This window comes from Lathyrus oleraceus, chromosome 3 (assembly GCF_024323335.1).
Source record: "Lathyrus oleraceus cultivar Zhongwan6 chromosome 3, CAAS_Psat_ZW6_1.0, whole genome shotgun sequence".
NCBI lineage: Eukaryota > Viridiplantae > Streptophyta > Magnoliopsida > Fabales > Fabaceae > Lathyrus > Lathyrus oleraceus.
The window spans coordinates 70,623,456-70,636,542 of NC_066581.1; the positions used below are offsets into that span (position 1 = coordinate 70,623,456).

Sequence of the window (13,087 nt, forward strand, 5' to 3'; positions counted from 1 at the left end):
CGATCTTATCTCTTTGTTACTCCCTCCGCCTCATAATAAATGTTTGATTTAACTTATATGTGATTTGTAAGAAAATAATTAGATGTATTGATTTTAATGATAAAGAAAATATTATTTATTAAAATGTCCTTATTAATTATAGTTAGTAGAGTAGTTGAATAAAATGAATAAATAAGGATATAGAGAGTAGAAAAAAAATATTGTATTGGTATTATAAAAAGATAGATATTTAATTTTAGATTAAAAAAAATTTGAAAATGAGACACTATTACACATATGAAAGTATTGAGGAATTTAGAATTGAAAGAATCTACCTTGAACATGACACTCTATTAATGAATTTAGAATTGAAAGAATGAACCTTGAACATGTGTCATTCTATATAAGATTGCATGCGATTCTCTCTTTACATATGCAATGAGAACTCATAGAAACACGACCAATGATACACTTATGAACAACACTAAAAATACATTCAACAATTTAATTACTAACTAATTGTTGAATTGATTATTATCAAATAAACCACTCACCTTTCTATCTTGGCTCTTATTGATTAAAAAAATATTGAATTGTTATGAAAGTTTGGTTTAGTTCAAAAGAAGTCATTAACATTTTAAGTTTGGTTGAGTTCAAAAGAAGTCATTAACATTTTAAGTTTGGTTTAGTTTGAAAGAAATCAATATAAATTTGGTTACATTTTTTTGAATTGTTATAACAATTCAGTTCAGTTCAGTTCAATATTCTCTCCAAACCAGACCATGAAAATCCTAGTTGTCACCACCAATAAACATTCACTTGTACATTTTTGTAGTTTCAAAACCTGCTATGTTTAAACAACAATACTAAGAACACTTTTAAGCACACACTCTATTATGGAATCAGTGACATGGCTCTCTAATGTTAAATTATAGTATGAACTAATAACAGAAACTAGAATCTATCTTAACTTGCGCCGCTTTGGCATACTACTACTTAGACTGCCTCTTGACTTGCCAAAGGCAGCTTTAGCCTTCCTTCTTTTACTGTCTTCTTCACTGTCAGACTCGTTCCCTTCCTCTCTATCCGCATTGCTTGCTTCCCTCTCCAGTTCTTCACATCTCTTTCCTTTCTCTTCCTCTGAATCCTCATCAGAGTCTTCTTCCTCTGAATCCCCATCAGAGTCTTCTTCCTCTTCATCCTCTGTAGATTCAACAACTGATTCATTGTCATCAGTATCCGATTGTACGTAACTTTTATCTGATTCCTCTGAGTTATCATTATCAGATTCTGAATCAGTAGCTTCCGAATTCAGAAACTCCCAGCCGCCATCTTTAATGAAGGTTTTAGGGTCATCGGTGACTCTCTTCAGGACAGCACGCCAGTCTAGATTCAACCTGCTTTCATAATACTTGATGTCCATCGTGTCAAGCCACACCCTGATGCCATCAAGTGATGTAGAAGGGATAGAATCGATCCTGAGGACATCCCGCTTGAAGTCCTTAAATACAATTGTCATATCAAAGTTCTTCTGCCCAAGGCCAACTCTCTCCAGATTCACAATCTCAATCTCACATAGGGTGACAACAAGGAAAGGATTCTCTATCAGTTCAACAAGGCAGGCTGAGCTAGGGACAACAAATACCGAAGATTTATGAGGTACCCCAGGGAAGCCAAGCTCTCTAAGAGTTTGATCAAACTCCAAGTCAAGGTCATTGAATTGTGGTTGTACCCAGATATCATTTACCCGATTAACAAAGCTTTGAAACTCTACATTAATCTTGTTCTTTCTGTCTCTCTCTCTTTGTTCTTCTTCAAGCTCATCAGGATCATAATCTGATCTCTTCCCACAAACATTCTGGACCATGTCCATTACCTCAACATAAAACTGAACATCCTTGGTCTTTCTATTTCCTACCATAATATGGTTGTGCAGATGAAAGTGCAGGAGAGTAATCATTTCATTTTCTGCTGGCTGGAAGAATGCATGTTTAATATTGGCAAATATCACATCAACACGCTCATTAGATCTCGTGGTAGAATATCGAAATCCATTCACATGAGCCTCAAGAGTGCCTGCTATCTTGCTTCCACGCCCACCAAAAGCAGGGCGAATCAAAAGGTTAGGCAATCTTATTGGCTTATATCTGTTGTTGGCAAGCTGCAGCCTCTCCTGGGTAACCAAAGTTGCTCTCTCGGCTCTCTCAGATTCCCTTGCTTTAACTCGTTTCCTGAGTGTTTTGATGGATTGCACAACCTCACTTATGTGCCTTGAATCCTTGGAGCGGAATCTAGCTTCCTTCAAGTATATAGATCGGAACTTCATTGAGTTTGAATCGCGAGGTTTGAAAGGTATCCCGGGTAAATTGAAACTAATTCTTACATAGCAATTGCGGTTGGTATCCTGCTGGATCTCTTCATTTCGAATGAAATACACATGGAAAGGAACCATACTTCCATTAATTGGCAATAGAACTGCTTCATTCTTTTGATCAACATGAATCATCATCTCACTCAGAGGGGGAAGGTCGTTTATGTTCTTGTAGGCGACCAGTTCTGCAGAAGACCTGGAAGAAGAACGGTTTTCTCCTGCCTCATTACCACCACCAGCAAGTCGCCTAGCAGTTTCTTCATTTTTTTGACGAGCAAGTTCTGCCTGATGCTGTCTTCGGAGTTTCTCTTTCGAAATCTCTCGATTGTTTGACCTTAGTGTTGTCTTAGACATCAACGGCTCTGTACCACTGTGATCAGACTTTGATTTGGGCTTTTCCTCTTCCTCGTCCTCATTGAAAGAATAAGCCACATCTTTCAAAGCTTTGGAGCTCATTGAAGTCACGATATCCGTCTTGTCTTTGTTGACGACTACTGTGTCAGCAAGCAAGAGAGAGAAGACCTTGTTCTTAGACTCACTGTTCTCACACTGCAAATTCTGAAATCCTATTGACACATTGAACGCCATGCCTTCTTTAACTATCTCGTCATTCTTAGCATTAATTTTCAAACCCAACTCTCGAAACTCAATACCAATGCCTGTCCCAGCAGACTTTGTCAAGCAGGAAACCATGTGAGGAGCATCCTTCTCCACAACAGAAACTGCAGCTAGATACGAAGCACCCAACTTATTTCCAGGCTTTAGAGAACCAATAACAGCCTCATGCGCTTTCAGAAGAATCTCATAAGCCTTACTTTGAATAGGGTCTGCATCAATCAAAAAAGTCCTAGCTATATTTGAGCAGTAGCTCTTGTACCGGGCACCGACACCACATATAATTACACCGGCAGAGGCATAGTAAAGCTCCTCATTGTTGCTTACAGCACTAGGCCTAAGATCAAACTTCCCCCCACTCTGAAAAATCGGAGGGTAACAGATATCAACATTCTCCGCCTTCAGTTTACAGTTAACTTTCGAAGGCTCCAATATAACTTTCTCAGTCTCCTCCATCAACTCAGAATGCAAAATCTTCTTCTCTTCATCAATTACATTCTCAAGCTTCGAAACTACAAAATTCTTCATCACACTAGCCGTAAGGTACGCAGCTCTCTTGATAAACGTAACTTCTTCATCACTTTTCGCCGCAAACAACGCAGAAAACCCATTCGCCACATCACTCAAAACAAACTTTGAATTTCTTAACTTTTCATCCCACCCTTCAAGCAATTTCCCTTCAGGTTTCTCTCTAGCTATAAACCCAACAGTGGAACTTGATCGAGCACCAAAGGCGCGGATTATAGAATCCATAAGAGAAGCTCCATCGTCATTTCTAGCCTTAACATGAAACACAATCTCCACACCAACCGACTCTTTAGCAGATTTTTTGACAGAATTGAGAATAGACGCTTTCTTTTGGCTGCACAGTATATGAATCTTCACCTTTGTGAAAACCATTATTGTTTCCGGAAACTCAAATCCAAGAAGCCACAAGAATATAGCACTGGATTTCAAGTATCTTAAATCTTCTGAAGGTGAAGGACATGCAACAGAAACTGCATCAGAAGAACCCCAGAGATCGTTTCCGTGTTCACTCCAATGTTTGTAAAATAACTTCAATCTGGTTTGAAATGTACTCAAATCAATAGCATAGGCCATAGTCTCTACTATTTCTGGAGAGAAAAAGAACAAACATCAAGAAACATTGATAAGAAACTAGAAGAACATCAAGAACACGCCATAAGTAGAAAATTGATCAATACACATTCAGTTAATTGGTTATCAATTTTCCAAAAGGTCCATAACCTATGTAGTTTAATCGCGACCAATTACGTCGGCGCGGCGCGCAAAACTGCCGCGGCTGCACGGTGCATGTAGCTGCCGTGGCGGAGTTCGGCGCCCGTTAGAATGAAAAATAAAACGAAAATAGGAACCGAGAAAGTACCGAAAGAATGACAGTAGGTGGAAGAGGTATGGTGAAGAAGAAATAAAATTTCTGAAGCGTATTTATAGGTAATGTTCTGGGACACAAAGATAAGATACTCGCTTGATAAAAAAGTTTGTATTAAAAAACTCAATTATAAAATTAATTTTATATCTTTATTAAAATAAATGCACAATTTTTAATACAAAATTAATTTTTTTTAGTTCTTATCTTATGTCCTAGAAATACAAGTTAGCATTAAAATCAAGGGTAACGTTAAATAAAAAAATAAATTTTTGAAAATTGTGTATTGAATTTATTAAAAATTTATAATTAATAATTTTATTTATTTTTTTAAAATAATTTTTTTATTTATGGGTTTCTTAACACGTGTCCTTAGGACATAAGTTAGTATTATCTTAAAATCAATTTTAAATTATCTTGTAGGCATCCTAGCATTCGAGACCTTAAATTATTTAATAATTGAATTGTGAATAATAAGATGCATATTGAAAGAACTTATTTGACTCTTTAAATAGTTCATATAACTCATTCAAAGAACTTTTTATATTATTTCGCATTTAGCAATTATTTAAATTATTTATTTATATTTTTTAAATATTCATATAACTTATCAAAAAATTTAAATAAATCCTATAAAATACTGCACTATACTTTATATTTAATTAAAAAAACAAATTAATCTAACTTATGTGAAAAAAATTGTTTTTTTTAGAATTTTTTCAGTTTATGAACGATGTTACCTAACCAATTATTAAAAGAACTTAGACCTATTTGTTTTAGAAACAGTGTAGACACGGTATAAAACAATCGATGTGTAGACACGGTATAAAACAATCGATATTGATGCTCTAAGTTTATTAGAGCGTAAGCGGGTCATATATAATTGAACAAATTGAATATTCAAATCAAATTGGAAAAACTAATATTTTATGGTTCAATTCAAAAACGAATTGAAGTGAACAATTAAATTAGTTTGATTCGATTCTCGATTCTCATTTTTAAAACAGCAGAACCGGTGAAAATTGAACTGATGTGAATAATCATCTCATGTTTGCATCCCATGAATATTTGGTCTAATACAATGCAACACAAACACAACACAACATGTGTGTTAAATGACTTCACTATTTTTAGTTAGTGTTTTAAAATGAATCAAAATTTTGTTGTTGCGGTGAGATAGATCATGAAAAGGTGTATCGAGCTTCTAGCATGACGGCGCGAAGGTGGACCTGCAACTTTAGCACTCCAATGTCCAATATCGATTCAATCATTAATTTGTCCCATAAATCTTTTTTCTTTTTTTGCGCCAACCTCTAATATATAAGTAAAGGTCTCTCCATTCACATTTTTACATCCATAAACATGAGTTCTCTATCTCACTCCTCACTTTTTCTAAAAATATTTTTTCTACTTTCTCTCACTTTAATTTAGGCATAGCGCTTTGAGAAAGTCTTTTTATTTAGGGGAGGTTTTGTATTATGGAAAAAGGCGATATTGTAAATTAATCCAGAGGTATTTTTCTTTTGGTTGAATAATTTCTTATAATGGAGTGTTTGTTTGGGTTCAAAGCTAAACCCGCTAAAAGTTTTATTTAGGGATTTAGTTTTTAAGTCGTCGATTCGGTTCGTGAGCTCAAGTCGTGTAAAATATTTACTTGGTTCGAGATTAGCATGTATAAAATCTCTATTTGGTTCATGATCAGTCTGTATAAAACCCCAGTTTGGTTCAAGATTAATCTGGTGTAAAATCTTTGTTCTATTCGTGGTCCGCTTATGTAAAATCCATGTTTTATTTGGATGATAACTAGTTTAAAACTCCGCATTTTATTCGAGATAATTACGTAGAAAATCTTGGTTTAGCTTGGTGACTAACCGCTCAAAGCTTCTATTTAGGTGGAAGACTAACCGCTTCTCTTTGTTGTTTGTTGTTTGGTTGGAAGTTAGCTTGAAACTTTATTTTCCTTGTATAAGGGGGTTCAAAAACTTAGTCTACTAAAAGCTTATAAGCATTACGTGATACTCTTAAGATCAAGTCTTGCATAAAGAATTTGGTCATTTCATTTAGGTTGTACCTCTATAATTTCTAGTGTCTTCTCTTTTCCCTTATCTCTTTATTTTCCGCATATTTTCTTTCCACTCTTTTTCAGCTGCTATCATTCAAACATTTTTATCGAAAATGTCGTTGAACTCTAAAAATGAAAATAAATTTATTTTAAACTATTGTTTTTCAAACCCCTACAATTCACCCCTCATATGTGTGGAGTCACATGTCCAACATCATCTACTTGCACAAGAGTCTAACTAGCAAATTCAATATCTCTATTAAAAGCATGTAGTTCAACTTACGACCCTTATTAGTGCATGATAAGTCACTTAGTCTTTCATTGTGCCACTTTGATTTCCATGACTCATCGTGGTCTCTAAGCCTCATTAAAATTGTAGTTAAGTTTCACTATCACAAGGATACATGTGTATAAAAGTTAGATTCAAAGGAGGGATATGTGTTAAGGTTACACACAAAAAATGATTTTGAGTTCAAGGGTGAGTCGAGACTATGGGATACGCTGAGCCATTCTAGTACCCGAACTATAGGTTTGGTCCTCGTGCAATGACTTCTCCATTATAACTCTTACGCAATCACCACAAAGGAAAAAAGATCTAGACTAATTGTTAAGTGACACATCATAAGTCTAAGGTAAATTTGTGACAAATTAGACAATATGAGTTAAGAACAACTGGGATAAGCTTCATTCGAATTTTCTCTTGCAACAACGTTTTTAGGCATGCCAATAACTACTAAAGGGTGTGCCAAAAATGGTTTGACTAGCAAGAAGAAGACTCTAGGGCTAGTGTAGGAATGCAATTTGTGCTTGAAGTATCACTTGATTTGCATAAGAGAAGAACAACAACGACTGATGATAACATCCAAACAAGGTAGTTAATTTTGGTTATAGAGGTATATCATATGAGCCTGATTCAACATTACAACTTTAAATAGAAAAGGTGGAGACTTTTTTGAGGTGGCAAATTCTAGGAGAGAAAGTGACAACCATGAGCTTTTAAGAGCGGTTTTAGAGAGCATTGGAGCCATTTGAGAGCTTACTTTTTATTGATTTTGATGAACACTTCTTATCAACTCATGGTAATTGTTAATTTCACTATGAGTAGCTACGTAATTTTAGATTAGGTCTTTTGATATGAACCTAATTGTACTATGTTAGATCATATGGCTGTTTGAGATTATTTGAATGCTTTTATGTTATAATCATTATAATTGTCTTGTTCTTAATGCTTTTTGTGTGTTAACGAGCACACAAATTGATCTTAGATGAGTAGGGATTATTGACTGTAAGTATACCATATGAATTAGGGAAATTATTCAACTTAGTAATTAGGGATAGGTAGTTATAAGTTGTGGCTTTTGAATTAACAAACTTAGAAACACCTAGTTTAACTCTGAATTGGCCTAAAGAATTAGGGAATTATTGTCTAAATTAGTCAATTGTACATCAAGGAATTGGTATGCTAGTCTTGTTAATTCTCCATGAGATTATAGCGTAATTGTAACTCATATAATACACAGTCATTGGCAGGTATAATTATAGGATTCAAAATAAAGATCTAATCACTTTTCTTTATCGAACTTTACTTCGAAAGTTTTCTCATACTCGTTTTCGTACCAAATAATAATTGACCCCCCTTGTTATTTACTTTAATTCACATTATCATTACCTTTTTAAAATTCGAAATCCATGTGGAAACGAATTATTTTATTAGTTCGACAAGGCAATATTTTGCAAAGTTTTTCATTTTTCATTTTAATTTTATTTTTGTTAGTGATTTTAGTTTAATTTTTATTTTTTAATTTCTACTCTTATTTTGTTTGGTTTGGTGCAGTGCTACTTAAGTATTGTTTGTTTGTTTATGCAAGGTTTAAATTCGATACTAATATCGATAGACCCAAAGACCAAAATAACATCGTGAGCAATTTGTAAAGCGAAACATTGCAAGTTATAGAAGAACCAAATGAAGAAATAGAAGAGATGGCAAATCCACCACGACAAACATTGGGGAATTATTGTAGGAGAACCGATGCTGGTTATATATCTTTAGGATTCCAATCTTCTAATTCTGTAACTTTTGATATTAAGAACTTTATACTTTCAGGTTTGAAAGATAACATGTTCGACAGGAAAGAAATCAGAGATCCTTGGGAGCATCTTACTAAATTCTGCTATATATGCTTGTTAATGTTGAGAGAATAAGATAAAATAAAAGAACTTTTCATTATTTAGCAGAGCAGAAAAGTTATATCTTTACACAAGATCTAGGCTCATATATATATATATATATATATATATATATATATATATATATATATATATATATATATATATATATATATATATATATATATATTATATATATATATATATATATATATATATATATATATATATATATATATATATATACTCCTATGAATAAAGGGAATACTAATAGTATGGGGAAATACTAATAATATGGAGGAATATAAAAGATATGACAGTTACAATATAATTATGTACATTAATATCTCCCCTCAAGTTGGACTATGGATTGAACATAGATTCAACTTGGACAGAAAATAAAAAAAAAATTGGAAAGTGTAGAGGCTTGGTGAACATGTCTGCTATTTGAGAGCTGCTTGGTACAGGGAGTAAGTGTATGAGCTGTGACTGAATCTTCTCTCTAATAATATGACAATCTAGCTCAATGTGCTTGCTTCTTTCATGAAAAGTGGGATTGTGAGCCAAATAAATGGCAGATTTGCTGTCACAGAAAACTGATGCAGGATTTGAGAATTGTATTTTAAGATCTTGAAATAAGTACTGCAACCATTGAATTTCACAAGTGAGGGAAGCTAATGCCCTATATTCTGCTTCAGTGGAGGATCTTGAAACAATATTCTGCTTCTTTGATTTCCAGGAAATTAATGAGGAACCAATAAACACGTAATAACCAGTAATTGATTTTCTAGTTTCATGACATCTTGCCCAATCAGAATCTGCATATCCAGTCAGTTTTAAAGAACTAGAAACAGGGAAAAATAAACCTTTTGTAGGGGAAGATTTAAGATACATCAAAATTGTAGTAGCAGCTGCATAATGAGGAACCAGAGGCTTAGAAACAAATTGACTCAAGTGTTGTACAGAAAATGAAATATCAGGTCTGGTATTGGTCAAATAAAGAAGTCTTCCTATGAGTCTTCTATAAGATGAAGGATCCTCTAAAAGAGCACCATCAGTACTAGACAGTTTGGTAGTTGGACTGAAAGGAATTTTAGATGATTTTGTTGCCAAAAGACCAGCATCTTGCAATAATTCAAGGGTATACTTTCTTTGATTAACAAAAATACCCTTGGGAGACCTTGCAATCTCAAGCCCCAAAAAATACCTAAGTTTTCCAAGGTCTTTGATTTTGAATTTCTGATCTAGAAAATGTTTAACAACTTGAATTTCTTGAGAAGAATTTCCAGCTAATACTATATCATCCACATATACTAATACTGCAGTAAATTCACTATTAGTATACTTGGTGTATAAAGAGTGATCAAAAACAGATTGTTTGTACCCCAAAGAGATGAGTGCAGAAGATAATTTGGAATACCATTGTCTACTGGCTTGCTTTAATCCATAAAGGGATTTATGCAATTTACAAACCTTATTAGAGCCAGTGATAGAAGGATAACCAAGAGGTAATGACATATATACTTCCTCGTTTAAATCACCATAAAGGAATGCATTGTTAACATCTAATTGCTCAAGATCCCAACCTTTAATTGATGCTAATGCTAACAAAAGTCTAACAGTAGTTATTTTAGCTACAGGAGAGAAAGTATCAAAATAGTCGATTCCTTCCATTTGGTGATACCCTTTTGCAACTAATCTAGCCTTGTATCTCTCAATGGAACCATTTGCATGATACTTTATTTTGTACACCCATTTACATCCAATTGGAGTTTTTCCACGAGGGAGATCAACTACTGACCAAGTTTTGTTTTCATCAAGTGCGAATAACTCAGCATCCATGGCTTTTCTCCAACAATCAAGTTTAGAAGCTTGGTTAAAAGTTTTAGGTTCAATAATATCAGAAATTGAACAACAAAAAGATCTATATTCTGAAGCACAATTGTCATAAGAAAGAACAGATGAAAGTGAATAATTGGGATACAAATTATTATTATTAGCAGAACCTGTAGCAGAGTAACAGTGATAATCCTCTAAGTAACTAGGACGAATGATTGTTCTAATAGACTTTCGAAGATTATCATGAGAAGGTAGAGGAGTAAGATTAGGACTATCATGAGAAGATGCGGATAAAGGTGTGTGGCTGGAAGATGTTGGAGATGATACAATAGGATCATGTTCTATGTTAACAGAGTTAGGAGAGGTACAATCAGGTTCTATCATGACAGGTAAGGGTAAGGAATCAGGTGTACTAGAAACAGGATCATCAAGAACAAAATTTGATGGTATAGGCTTAGAAAAACCAGAGGCATTATGAACAGGTTTAGAGTTTTGGAAAGGAAAATATGTTTCATAGAAAACAACATTTCTAGAAACAAAAATATCATGTGAATTTAGATCATAGAGGATATATCCCTTAGTACCATCCTTAAATCCTAAAAAAACAGCCTTTCTAGCTCTAGAATCAAATTTGGTTCTATGAGCTTATAGGGTAGTTGCATAGCTCAAACAACCAAAAACTTTAAGATGGACAAGAGATGGAGGTTGCTTGTAAAGTAATTCGTAAGGACATTTGAGATTGAGAAGTGGACTAGGAAGTCTATTTATGATATGAACAACATGTTGAACACTAAAATTCCACATAGTTAAAGGGAGATTGGAATGGAAAGAAAGAGACCTAGCCACATTAAGGATATTGATGCTTTCTTTCAACAATCCCATTTTGTTGAGGTGTTTCAACACAAGACTTTTGATGAATTATGCCTTTAGAAGATAAGAAATCTCCCATGGCAAATTCAGTGCCATTATCTGACCTAAGACACTTTAAAGTTGTGTGAAATTGATTTTCAATAAAGGCAACGAAGTTAATGAGACTCCTTTTGGTTTCATCCTTTGTTTTAAGAAATATAACCTAAGTAAACCGTGAGTAATCATCAACCAAAGTAAGAAAGTATTTATGGCCTATCAGAGAAATAGTAGAATATGGACCCCATAAATCAGCATTTAAAATATCAAAAGGTGCAAGAGATTTTGATATACTTTTTGGAAAAGGTAATTTCTTTTATTTAGCAAAATGACAAGAATCACAAGGTGACATATGATTCTTACTTGGTACAAAAGGGAAATTTTTGGAAATAATTTGTAAACCACTATCTGAAATATGGCCTAATCTTAAATGCCATAAAAGAGAAGGATCAGTAGAAACAGAATTACAAACAGGTGCAACATAGCTGGTGGAATTTGCATGATCTATGACATATAATCCTCCTTGAAGCCTAGCTATACCAATCACTGTCTTGGAACAATTCTACAAAATTTCACAGGAATGAGATGTGAAATTCACACAATAGTTATTAGTAATGGATAGCTTAGTAACAGAAATTAAGTTCACATGAAAAGATGGTATATAGAGAACATTAAGTACGGTAAGGAAGGGTGAGATAGTGACGGTGCCTGCTATGGAAGCGATAATTTGTGTTCCATTTGGTAAAGAAACAGATATAGGAATGATGTTCCTATATGTACTAAAACAACTCAGATCAAATGTGAAATGATCAGTGGCACTGGTGTCCAAAATCCAAAGATATGAGCACTTACCGTTACCATTAGAAGACTGAGAATTGAATGCAAGGGGAGATGTTGAAACAGAATTAGAAGCAGGTGAAGGTTGGGATTTGAATTGTTGGACTAGACCAAGAATGCCATGATATTGGTCTTGAGTGAAACCAAAAAGCGGTTTTGAATCAGAATCCAATTGTGCGGAAGAACCATGTATTGTACCATTGGGTGGTGCAACACTGTTAGCCTGTGTTGACTGTGATGTGTTCTTGCCTTTACCCTTATAACCAATAGGATAACCATGTTTGATCCAACAAGTTTCAAGTGTGTGATTTGAGCGGTTGCAGTGTGTACAAAAGCGATTAGCTCCTTTTGAACTATAATTTTGGCCTTTACCTTTGAAATTGTATTTCCCATGGAAATTACCAGAATAAGAATTGGCCAAAAGAGCATTAGAAGAATTCATATCATGAGCATCATTAACAATTGAATCAATCAAAAAATTTCCAATTTCTCTCTCTTGTTGAATTAACATTGAGAAAACAGTATCTATGTCAGGTAAAGGATTCATCAGCATTATTTGAGATTTTGTATGAGAGAAATTGTCGTTTAATCCCTTAAGAAATCTAATGACATAATCTTGTTGACGATAAGTTTTGATTGAATCAATTGCTCCACAAGTACATGCAATTGCACACTTACAGTGAGGAATGGGTCTATAATTTTCCAATTCATCCCATAAAACCTTCAATTGAGTAAAGAAATCGGAAATATCAAGATTACCTTGACGAAATTTGTAGAGTTCTTCCTGAATATCAGAAATACGAAAAATGTCTCTTTGCGAAAATCTAATTCTGATATTTTTCCAAACACCAGCAACAGTATCGATCCATAAAACCGAACACACAATAGAATCAGAGATAGATCGATGAATCCAAGCTAAAAC

At 34.0% G+C, this 13,087-nt stretch overlaps 1 protein-coding gene across 1 annotated transcript; it reads right to left on the reverse strand.

Annotated features, from left to right (window-relative positions):
* Positions 1-787: 787 nt before the first annotated feature.
* On the reverse strand, positions 788-4,367 carry LOC127132612 (FACT complex subunit SPT16). The gene has a single exon (XM_051061573.1). The coding sequence runs from the start codon at positions 4,064-4,066 to the stop codon at positions 941-943; it is 3,126 nt and encodes a 1,041-aa protein (XP_050917530.1). The 5' UTR covers positions 4,067-4,367; the 3' UTR covers positions 788-940.
* Between the last annotated feature and the right edge of the window lie 8,720 nt (positions 4,368-13,087).

What these genes read in the sequence shown, in the direction of transcription:
- LOC127132612 (XM_051061573.1), bottom strand. Translation starts at nt 4,066, where the DNA reads ATGGCCTATGCTATTGATTTGAGTACATTTCAAACCAGATTGAAGTTA.